The sequence below is a fragment of the Musca autumnalis genome, unplaced genomic scaffold (assembly GCF_047663935.1).
Source record: "Musca autumnalis isolate F117 unplaced genomic scaffold, ASM4766393v1 scaffold_1, whole genome shotgun sequence".
NCBI classification, from domain to species: domain Eukaryota; kingdom Metazoa; phylum Arthropoda; class Insecta; order Diptera; family Muscidae; genus Musca; species Musca autumnalis.
In genome coordinates, this window is record NW_027411644.1 from 284,698,404 (window position 1) to 284,710,183 (window position 11,780).

The window sequence follows — 11,780 nt, forward strand, 5'->3', positions numbered from 1 at the left end:
GTTTTACCTTACCTTTTCAATGCATTGCATGGAGTACTCATATTACAAATGATATCCAATACGATTTTTTCAATTCTAATAGTAATGCCAATAGCTTCGTCGCAATGTCACAATAAATTATAACCGAAACGGAATAACCGAACCGAGTGTTAACACGTGTACCCCACATAATACGCTGGGGTTCTTCTCGACAAAAAACCCCAGACCTTTTTCGTCGCTGTTCAAATCTATGATGTGGATAATTTTGCATTTCAATCTGAAAATAAAAAGAAAATAGTTTAAAAATATTAAAAAAATTAAATGTATACATCTTACTGGGCATAATAAAATTGAAATCGGTGAAAGGTAATTTAGGATAGTGGAATGTCTACCATACATATTTTGGGTGTCTGCGAATCAAATAAGCAGTCAAGGACGGTCTCGAAGTAAATGTCCGACCACCTAGAACATGCGTTTGTTTTGGTGCCTTGAGTTTTCATTTCCTCTTGTAAAAAAACCAAAGAAGAGAAAAGCGCCCACCCACCCACAAAGATTCCGACTGCAACCGTTTTGAGGACTTGTAAATATGTAATAAAAGTGCTCATGCTGAACGGGACAGACACAATTTATTCGCATAGTAAAAATGATCTGCGAATCTGCACCTGGAATGTTCGCACTCTTTATAGAGAAGGTGCAGTCTTCGCATTGGCAGACGTACTTGAAAAGTACAAGACCGATATTACTGCCATACAGGAAATACGATGGATTGGGAAAGGCGTCGCAACAACACCTAAAGGTGACGCACTGTATTATAGCTGCCATAACGTAAAGCATGAGTTTGGTTGTGGATTCGTAGTTAGTCGGAGACTAAAACATCTGGTATCCACCTTCACCCCAGTGAATGAAAGACTTGCTGCAATTCGAATAAAAGCTAAATTCTTCAACATCAGCTTTATTTGCGCTCATGCTCCCACTGAAGAAAAGGACGAACAGACCAAAGATATATTTTACGAGCGCTTAGAAGAAACATATGACCGTTGCCCTGCCCATGACATTAAAATCATTCTAGGCGATTTTAATGCCAAAATTGGAAAGGAGAATTTCTTTGGCCCAACAGTCGGGAAATTCCGTCTCCACAGTGAAACATCTGACAATGGTATGAGGCTGATACACTTTGCAGCTGCAAAAAACATGGTAGTTAGCAGTACCAGATTTAATCATCTCGATATTCATAAGGGCACCTGGCTGTCTCCAGATCAGAAAACAAGAAACCAAATTGATCATGTTGTGATAGATAGAAGACATTCATCGAGCGTGTTGGATGTACAATCGTTCCGAGGCGCAAACATTGATTCGGACCACTACCTTGTTGCAGCAAAGGTACGCACCCGCTTAAACGTAGCAAACAAAGTACGAACAGACACAACACGAAAGTTAGACATCGGTAAGCTGCAATCACAACAGTTAGCCACAGCATATTCCACTCAACTAGCCCAATTGCTTAATCAAAGCACTCCTCATCCCGATAACATCAGCGCAATGGCAAAGCATTGCCCACTCCATGCAAACAGCCGCAAAATCCATACTTGGATACCAGAGACCTCCACCAAGGAATCCATGGTATGATGAGGAGTGTCGTGCTGTCACCGAAGAGAAAAATGCGGCATATAAGGCTACTTTACAATCCGTAGCAACGCGTAGCGCACGAGAGAGATACAGGGAGAAAAGGAGAGAGGAGAAACGTCTTTTCCGCAGGAAAAAGAGAGAGATGGAAAAGCGGGAGTGTGAAAAAATCGAGATGTACAGGAGCCAGAATGAAGTCCGAAAATTCTACCAAAGAGTCAAGCATCAAACTGATGACTTTGGTACAGGCACATCCTCCTGTAGAGAGCAGCAAGGTAATTTGGTAACTGATACAGATAGTGTACTCAGGATATGGAAAGAACATTTTTCAAATCTGTTGGTATCCAATAGCAGCGAAGACGATGAAGATACCACAGTCCCAATCCCAGAAGATGGTATTGAATGTATACCGCCCAGCCAAGATGAGGTAAAGACAGCAATAAATCGGCTGAAGAATAATAAGGCAGCAGGGGCCGATGGCTTACCAGCCGAGCTGTTCAAAACCGGAGGCGACACGCTGATAAGGTGTATTCATCAGCTAGTTAGCACCATCTGGCAGGAAAAACGAGTACCCGACGATTGGAACCTGAGTATCCTGTGCCCCGTCCACAAGAAGGGAGATAAGACTGTATGCTCTAACTATAGGGGCATAAGTTTACTCCCTATTGCCTACAAGATCGTGTCAGGGATATTGTGGGAACGACTAAAGCCTATGGTCAACGAGATAATTGGACCATACCAATGCGGCTTTAGACCTGGCAAGTCCACCATTGACCAGATATTTACCGTGCGGCAAATCCTGGAGAAGACCCAAGAGATGCAGATCGACACCTACCACCTTTTTGTCGATTATAAAGCAGCCTTCGACAGCCCGCTGCGTTCAAAGGTATTCCAAGCCATGTCTGAATTTGGTATTCCCGCAAAGCTCATCCGGCTTTGTAAAATGACTTTAACTGACACGAGGTCCTCAGTTAAAATAGGAAAGAACCTCTCCGAAGAGTTTGGTACCAAAAGAGGTTTCAGACAAGGAGACAGCCTTTCGTGTGACCTCTTCAACATCCTGCTAGAAAAGGTTATACGAGAGGCAAACGTCAAAAGAAGTGGCACAATCTACACCAATAGTCACATGTTACTTGCTTATGCTGATGATATAGACATCATGGGCCGATCAGTAAAAGAAGTAACTGATACCTTTATAAAGGTCGAAGGAGAATCTGCTAAAGTGGGTCTGGCGGTACACGGTGAGAAGACCAAGTTGATGGTGTCGACGCGCAATGCATCCATTGAGCTCGGACCGACTGTGGATGTTGGTTCCTATAATATTGAGGTAGTAAAAGACTTCGTCTACCTCGCCACCTCTGTAAACACAACAAACGACATCAGTTGTGAAATAAAAAGAAGAATTGTATTGGCCAACAGATGCTACTTTGGTTTAAGTAAGCAGTTTAAAAACAAAGCCACATCTCGTCAAACAAAAATAACGCTCTACAAAACACTGATACTACCCGTGCTGATGTATGGCTCCGAAGCCTGGGTACTTGCGCAAGCAGACACGGCAGTGCTTGGTGTGTTTGAGAGAAAAATTCTTCGAAAGATCTACGGACCAATCTGCGTTGACGGTGAATATCTACGTCGCATAAACCACGAGCTGTATCTGCTATACAACGACATCAATATAGTTAAACGTATCGAGATGCAGCGATTGCGTTGGCTAGGCCATATCATAAGAATGAGCGATGATGAACCCGCTAAAAAGGCGTATGAATACATGCCACATGGCGGTGCACGCAGAATTGGCAGGCCAAGGAACAGATGGCGCAAACAAGTGGATGATGAGATGAAAAGGCGCGGTATTCCAGAGTGCAAAGCAACAAATAGAGAGGAATGGAGATCTCTTCTTAGTTCGGCCTATAGAACAAATGTTCTGTAATGGGCCAGCTAAGTAAGTAAGTAAGTAAAAATGTAATATAATTGTCATAAAGGCATGAGTTAACATACGATGAATTAATTGTCCTCCCATGCCACATATATTTTCTATACGCACTTGTGCCATAAATAAAGAAAATGTATCGACCTCCAATAACAGGAAAGATAAACGATGGAAAAATATTCAGACCTGTAATTAAGTGCCTCCGTAAAACTATCTTAGGAGTAGACAGCGGAATCTTATGCAAATGCATATATGGATAGGATGGTCGTAGAGGAAATCTGATTAGACAGAAACTCGTTTTACCACAAAATAAAACTAATTAGGCCCAGAAATTTTTGCAAGCGTGCATATTTGACATATTTTTCCATATTTACATACATAGATTTGTTGTCTTAATATCCCATCGAAATGGCTGAAATTTTGTATTTAGTCTTCCTTGAGGGTATACAACTTTCCACCTGAAATTTGTCGGTATAGGTCCACGTCTTCATATAGCCCCCATAGAACAGTACCTCCCGATTTTCGGTAGTTTTCGCCTCAATATGCCGCCGAAATGACTGAAATTTGGTATTTAGTCTTCCTTGAGGGTATAAAACTTTCCACCTGAAATTTGTCGGTATAGGTCCACGTCTTCATATAGCCCCCATAGAACGGCTTGAAGGCTTTTATTGTCTAATCTGAAGAGATTTTTAAACAGAAAAATTTAACACACAAACATTTTTGTGCGTATAATTGCAATATTTCTTGCATAAGAAAATATGTAAAATGCATAAATTTTGCATAAGCAACTTTTTATGCATTTTGCATGTGTCATATGCTTTGATTGCAATTTAATCAGAAGCCAAAGATTGATATTAATCGGACCAAAAATAGGGGTTGCATAAAATGCCGCTGTCTACTTAGGAGGTACACTAGTCCAAATGTACAAGATCAACAAGCATCATACTGGATTGATTAGTATTCACACAGATGCAGTCGCTGGTGCCATAATCATTAATAGTGTGAATGCCATCCTTGGAGTATATACATACATACGTACCTCATATCGCATCAGGACAACCTCAGCAGTCTCGACAGACCAAATTGTGCTTTTCGTAACTATCTGGTAAATACGGTAGCCTCAATTTCTATTGGGAACGAGTTAGCGACAGCGTATCCACGAGCCAATCCTATTTTAAATAATAAAATAAAGATTACGGAGATGGTCAACAAAACTAATGTCATACATACATACGTTATCTCTAACGAAGAATTATCGCACATACTACTGGATACTGGAATGACCAGCATATAATGCCAACCGAGAAAATAACGTCCGAAAATATGTATATCATACGCACACGAGCCAAATTCCACGGCAGCGGTTTGAACGGGATTGGCCCGAACGTGCCAGCAGCAAACCTATGCTGTTCCAACAACAACGTACCCGACGAGATTCAAATCTTCTCGTTCGATGTCCATTAAATTTCGTTATTTTTACACCGGAATCACTTTTGCTAACGAATTATTTCTTCATGTTCATGTGTGCTTGGTTTATTCCTTTTATTTTCCAGAAATGACAGGAGGGAATGCCGCCGACAAAATATAACATACGTAACCGACGCGATTCACAATTTTTCATTCGATGTCCATTAAATTTTAACTATTTTCACACCGGAAGCACACTTATTCACGAATTTGATCTTCAGTTTTTCTCATAACGGAATGAACGCGAAAAAAACGCGGTTGATTTTGCACAAATTTCATTAAATGGTAGTTTCAAAGTTCGCAGCTTTCATATATGTACATATGTCATTAATTCATATGTCATCAATTCACTTTGAATAGTCTACATGAAGAAGAAGCAGGAGGCCTCAATTTACTTGGCTTTGGTTTTATTGTTTGCAATTTTAAAACAAACGGCACCGCGCAAACTAGCTCCCATATTCCGCGAGAACAAAGTGAAAAACAAGACATTCTTAGTTAATTTTCTGTTTGAAACAAGAATAATTAAAAGAATTACCTTACAATTGACAGCGTTCTCATGAGAAACCAACTTAACCTCAAAAACATAAAAGCCGGTCATTTGTGTTTTTCTTTCTGCTGATTTCATTTGTTTATTGCTAATTAATTTATTCTGGCCCTAAAATATGTCTGCCGCCACTGTGTTGGAATGCAAGAAGCTTTGCTTGTATCGCTGCCTAACAGCAGTTGCTCTCAGCATTATGATGCAATTCTTTTTGCTCACCGTCTTCCTGCTGTTTGTCAATTTCCACATATTCCATCTACTGAATTGGATTACGGAAACGTTTAGTCTAATGTTTTCCTTTTACACATGGCTATCTATAATGCCTCTGATATCGGCTGTCATCATATATGGTATACTCTTGGGTAAATCTCATTTGGCTGTAAAGCAATACTATGCAACCAGGTTCAAGTGGCTGCTGGGAACTGTTGTACGAAAGAGTCTTTTCCTAATGATTCACATTGCCGTGGGTTTCTTGACGGCTTGGTTGTATGCCCGATACTTGCATGTGGATTATAGGTAAGTAAGTGAAATGATCACCACTTTTAAATGTTTAATATGTTATTCCACTTTCAGATCCTTGGTCTATCAATGTTATGGCATGGATTGCATTAACTCGTACTATCTATTTCTGGTGGGTTCAGGCATCTCAGCTGGCTGTTATTATTTCTTTAAGGAAAACTTGCGCCATGAACCAGAAGTAGAATATCCCATAATTCAGGAGAATAAACTTGTTAAGCTACGTTCTTTACTGTATTCCACATTGTACAAATCTTTGATGAAATCGTTTGTGCCCTCTATTTGTTATGCTTTTGCATTTTGGATATTCGGTGATATTATCAATGCACGATTTGCACGTTTCTTCGATTTGGAAGTTGATACAAGTCTATCGTCATTTTTTTCCGTTTTAACAAATCTGCGAATATTATTTTATTCCTGGATTCTGCAATCACAAATCTTGAGTAACATGAATTTAATGCAGAAATTCTTTTCAATTTTATTGGCTGAAGAAATGCAATTTTTCATTGAAAAGAATCCAGTTGTAACAGAAGGTCAGAAAGAAGTAACCCTCGTCGAAGCTTTGACAATGTCACAAGTGCCAATTGTGCAAACTTTGGCCGCTTTGGATCTCTTTAATATGGCGGGAACGTCGGCAGCAAACAGACGTAAAGAAATCTATGCTCTATCTTTACCGGGTAAGTTCTTGGATTTTATAGAAAAGTTTATTGTTTACCCATAGAAATCTATAAAAACAATTACAAATTGTATATCTTGTTTTGTAGGTGGTCATCCATATAACTGGAATCAATTGTCTTCCCAATGCCTGGCCATAATAAATGCTTTCATTGAAGACCTCACCACTTCGGTTAAAAATATATCCACAATGAAATCCACACCTCTATTTTGTCAAACAGATAAACCAACAGCAACCGAAGCTGCGGAAAAAATCCTCTTGCGACAATACAATGCGACCTATGGTATAAGAAGAATGGTCTCCGATCCACCCACCACTAATATTGGTTCATCTACAACGTCGTCTGGAGGAGTTGCATCGAATACTCCAACTGCTGTACAACGTATCAATGAACAATTTGAACACATTTCCAAACAAATTGAGCAGGCTCTGAATACAGCCTTCCATACAATACCTGGTGTATTTTATATGTTTGGCGAACCTGATGGAGCCCGCACTGCTTTCTTGCTATCCAATTCGCAAATTATTGTTTGGCTAACACAAGGTTTGGCTGGCATATGTGCCGAATCATTGGTCGAAGATAAATATGGTGTTGTACAAGTTGCATTACCACAAATTATACGCACACTCCTCAAGCTAAAGGGTGAATTGGATAAGTTGAATAATGTAAACTTAAATGGCAAGAAATTGGATCGTAATCTAATAACACTGAAGAATTCTGTAAGACGTAGTCTCTATAAAATTGTCTCCGTTTTTGGTGACTATCTGCGTGATTTGTTCGATGATCCCATGGAAATAAGAAGCTTGCAATGCTTTGTAAGCTATCAGGAAGTTTGAAAGTCCACATTGTCATCGCCATCATTACCACTTAACATAGTCACTCTATTTATAATACATATTGTTACCTCCTCCTTCGTTATCAATTCAAAAATGTAGGTTAAGTTTTTTGATTTCCTTAGTTATTTTCCTCCTCTTTTTTCAAGTTGTGAAGTTATTTTTGTTAAGTCTTAGCGTTAAGAGTCTTTCATCCATCATACACATGTACATCTCACTAAAAATTGTATCATTAGATAGATATTTTAATACTTTTTTTATAAACAGTTTTTGACTTTGTAAATAACTTTGTTTTTATTTCTATGCATTATGGAGCGGGTTCAATACAGGAAAGGTAGAAGTTCCTTCTTTGAAATTCCCAACCTTTCAAAATATGCCGGGGATGGTTTGCGCGATATTCTCAAACAGTGTAGCTTGACTGAATTTATCAACAAGTAAAAAAGTGTCAGTCGGCTGTGCCGACAGATATATACCCTCAGCGAATGTGAAATGAAACTTTCACCTACGAACAGATCGAATGTATTTAAGGTCTCTCAGAATTTTGTGGCCCTTTTTGGATATTTGAACTTGTCGACAAAAATGTGGATTAGGAATTTACTGCACTATATTCTTCATCTCCTCTTCATCCTCATAGACACTGCACATGATTCGTTAATTGTCAATGAATATTGTCCAAGATTATGATTACGAATATCCTTTATTGTCCTTTGAAAAAACAAATATATTTATAATAAAAAAATGGTTATCGATGACCAAACTTCTCAATAATATTGTACAAATTAGGCTGCTTTAACTGGAACCTCAGCTGCTTTACTTGATTTATCAGGTGGGGAGAGGGGAGGTGATGCTGATGTATTAGTAGTTTGTGTTGGTACTGTTGTGGTTGTTGTATTATCATCCTTTTTCAATGTGGATGCTGCGAAATTCTTATATTCTTCCGGTTCTGAACGCATTTTGAGAAGTGTCGCCGATTTTGAAGGAGCTAAAATTATGTACAAAATATAACCAAAAGATGAATAAAATAGCTATTCCCGTAAAACACAAAATCAAATTTTTTGCACAAACGCTGATAACTGTATTCTATGTATATTTTTTAAAAAACAATAAACAAAAAAACAACTACTAATCTATTATTTGAATATAGATAGGTGGTAGGTGGCAAATTTTTGTGGAGGAAGTGTAAATGCTTTGTTGTGTTATGCACAATAGTATGAAAAATGGGGGCTATTTGAAAAATTGCAATTGAAAATTATGTTCAATCAAATTTTACAATTTCAAGAAGATTATACTATAATTTAGAATAGTCTTACGAGTTGAAGATTTTTGTGACATAATTGTTATACAAACATTAAACAGGAATTAGAATCGCTCTTAAATTGTAAACCAATACAATAGTCACTGTATAAAAAATTAAAATATCTTTAACAAAAAAATTATAAAATAATAATCTTTTCGACTATTCTGATCCTAATTCATTTCTAGCTAAATCTATATCATATTTAAGTTTAGCCATTGAATTTTCTAATGTGACATTTTGTGGCAGTAGTCACTGTTTCAAGGCTTGACTTTCTCTGTTAGAAGTGTTGATAGTTTCATGATCGTCAATAGTTTGCGATAATGAAGTTTCATCAGGAACCATGGCAGGATTTGTAGATGATGATGTTGCTGCTGGTGTTTGATGTTGTTGTTTGTGTGACACATTCAATGGGGTATTGGTAAACACTTGAGTATCTAGGAAATGTAAAGCTCTCATGACTAGACCACCATCAGAGTTGTATGGTGAAGTTTTTTGGGGTTTTCTATTCGATGACTGATCAGGATTGTCAGGATTAAATGGTTGATATTCGTTTAACCGTTCTCTGGTCCATCTGAAAATGGAACGTGATTCTAAAAGAAGAAAATAATAGATAAAATGAAATGATAAAGAAAGATGTGAAACAAGGTGTAACTAATGGTCTGTTCCAGTACTGCAAGAATCTACTTATTTTCACTATTTTTTTCGATAACATAAAGAAAAATTTGTTATCGTAGTAAAAAATAGTAGCCTCTTGCAGGTTCTGGAACAGAACCATAAAGTGGTGTGTTATATGTAATGAAGGGAAATTGTGTTTTATAAGAGTAGGAAATTGTAGAGAGTGATCAATATCGCCAATTTCTAGTTTGTATATATACTTCTTGGCACCAATACATTCCCATTCCGACCAAGGAGCCTAAACCTGCAAGAACATACAATTTTTTACTACGATAACAATTTGTTCTTTATGTTATCGAAAAAAAATAGTAAAAATTAGTATGTTCTTGCAATTCTGGAACAGAACAGGTTTCAAAATGTAATAGGGTCTTCTCATGAAATTTAAAATTCGAAAAGTTTGTACAAATTTGTGGGTTATCGAACAGACCTTTAGACTCTTCATCGGATGTTTGTAAAAGTCAACAAATCCACGATATTGATCACTACAAAAGATACAAACCAAAAAAAAATTAAATTAAAATTACAACTAACAAAAAACTTGAATCAAACAGGAATTTTTGACATATTCTCCCTTAAATGATTTCCTTCAGATTGAAATTCATGACGCTTGAGGTATTCGATCAATACTTTGTACGATTCTTTTAATATTTCTTAAGATTAAAGAAAACATTTATAAAATTAATATGTTTATACTATGACCATCAACTTACCAATATCTGCCAATACTCTTGTTAGTTCTCTTAATTGAGCATCTTGGCGTTCCAAACGGAATGTCAGTTCAGCAAGATTGTTTGTAAGTTCTGCCTTTTCGAGGGCCATTTTTTCTTGCTTTTTAGCTTCATTGCTGGTCTGTCTATAAAGTGGAAAAGTATTGAGAAAATTAGAACAATTTCAAGAAGATAAAACCAAAGCATTGGCTCTGGTGCATGTCCTTCTGCTTCAGAACTGTGGTCTTGGAATTTGTTTGATCAATCACAACATACCCCACAGGTCTGCTGCTTACCTAGCATATTCGAATATCAATACACCGGCACCAATTGCAAATATAATGAATTCACCCAATAGATTTGCACCCAACTCAACCGCCATGGCTTCGGTTAGTGGTGGTACATTCACCGGTTTCCCGAGATTAAGGGCCCACATTTTCGTCTTGACTTCTACCCAGTTATACACTATATCCCCAGAGAAAAACAAAAGTATTACACTGCAAAGGGGATTCATTTAGTCACATCTAATTTGGTTGGAATACTTACATTGAGCTGGTGGCATGCATATATAGTTACGAAATAATGGGTGTTCTTTGGCTTTGGATTTAATTATATTTGCTATGGGTTTACTGACTTGTTTGATGGCCAATACACCCAATTTGGCCGCAGGAAAGGCACCAATAACCATTGTGTTTTATAATTATGTGACTGTCAGCTAAAAACACTGGGAAAACGCCGTAATTTAATTCGGCGAGTTTTGCGATCGATAGAAGTAAGCAAGCTAAATTCTCAGTAGTCCATTCATTTGTACTTATTCGTTCGTGTTTGTTTACTGATAGCTTATTTCAATTCAGGGATGGAAAATTAAAAATTTCAAAAAGTACTAAAATGGTACTTTTTTCATCGAAAAGGTATTTTTTATATTTTTTTTTTTGAGAAAAAATAAAACATATTACGATACGGCTCGATGTAACATCGTATTTCGGATTCTCATCGGGTGAAAGAGCCCCATGAAGAAAATTATCAATATATGCCAATATTTTGGTGTATTCCCAATATAAAGGTACATATGTACACCCAGATTTTAAAATTTCTAGCAATTTGCATACATATATGAAAATGTCAATCTTGGAAGCAACATACCTGTTCCTTCATGTTTGGCCTGTTCCCGTACTTTATAAAGTGGTAAAAGTCGTAAAAGTTGTAAAAGTCGTAAACGATTTTCATATAAATTTTGTGTACGGGAACGCAAAATGTGTAAAAGTGGTAAAAATTGTAAAAACTTTTTAGTTCTGGAACAGAGCTGTTATAGAAAAAATAGCAAAAATGTGTAGATTTTTGTAGTTCTGAAAAGCACCAAAAGTGTGAATTTTTCATTTTTAGTTTCACATAAAATTTGTCAACGTGTGGCACTAGAGTATGTGAAATGGTACTGAATTGGCTGCGGGGGTACTTCGGTACTTTTTATAATGAAATGGTACTGAAAAAAGTACTATTGTACTGAATTTTCCATCCCTGTTTCAATTGTTTTTCAA

At 37.3% G+C, this 11,780-nt stretch overlaps 2 protein-coding genes and 1 long non-coding RNA gene across 5 annotated transcripts in view; 1 reads left to right on the forward strand and 2 right to left on the reverse strand.

The window, feature by feature from the left end:
- The window catches only part of LOC141389664 (uncharacterized), a 68,680-nt gene extending 63,386 nt beyond the window's left edge, over window positions 1-5,294 (reverse strand). Inside the window, exons 1-3 of the long non-coding RNA XR_012409136.1 lie at window positions 4,767-5,294; window positions 4,572-4,701; window positions 13-256 (exon numbers count right to left, since the gene is read on the reverse strand). This is a non-coding gene — a long non-coding RNA (uncharacterized lncRNA). The remainder of the gene's footprint in view (window positions 1-12; window positions 257-4,571; window positions 4,702-4,766) is intronic.
- A 59-nt stretch (window positions 5,295-5,353) lies between these two features.
- On the forward strand, window positions 5,354-7,849 carry Ndc1 (Nuclear division cycle 1). The gene is made up of 3 exons (XM_073961521.1): window positions 5,354-6,056; window positions 6,114-6,733; window positions 6,821-7,849. The coding sequence occupies exons 1-3, from the start codon at window positions 5,662-5,664 to the stop codon at window positions 7,567-7,569; spliced, it is 1,764 nt and encodes a 587-aa protein (XP_073817622.1). The 5' UTR covers window positions 5,354-5,661; the 3' UTR covers window positions 7,570-7,849.
- A 395-nt stretch (window positions 7,850-8,244) lies between these two features.
- Window positions 8,245-11,084, reverse strand: LOC141389666 (putative OPA3-like protein CG13603). Of its 3 annotated transcripts, XM_073961524.1 has the most exons (5): window positions 10,792-11,084; window positions 10,542-10,710; window positions 10,249-10,391; window positions 8,325-8,548; window positions 8,245-8,271 (listed from the first exon to the last, which is right to left on the reverse strand). In XM_073961524.1, exons 1-4 carry the CDS (start codon window positions 10,931-10,933, stop codon window positions 8,346-8,348), a joined length of 657 nt encoding a protein of 218 aa, XP_073817625.1. In that variant the 5' UTR covers window positions 10,934-11,084; the 3' UTR covers window positions 8,245-8,271; window positions 8,325-8,345. The 3 variants fall into 3 exon arrangements, with proteins under 3 accessions (XP_073817625.1, XP_073817624.1, XP_073817623.1); XM_073961523.1 differs by having other exon boundaries at window positions 8,245-8,548; XM_073961522.1 differs by having other exon boundaries at window positions 8,245-9,453.
- Window positions 11,085-11,780: the final 696 nt, after the last annotated feature.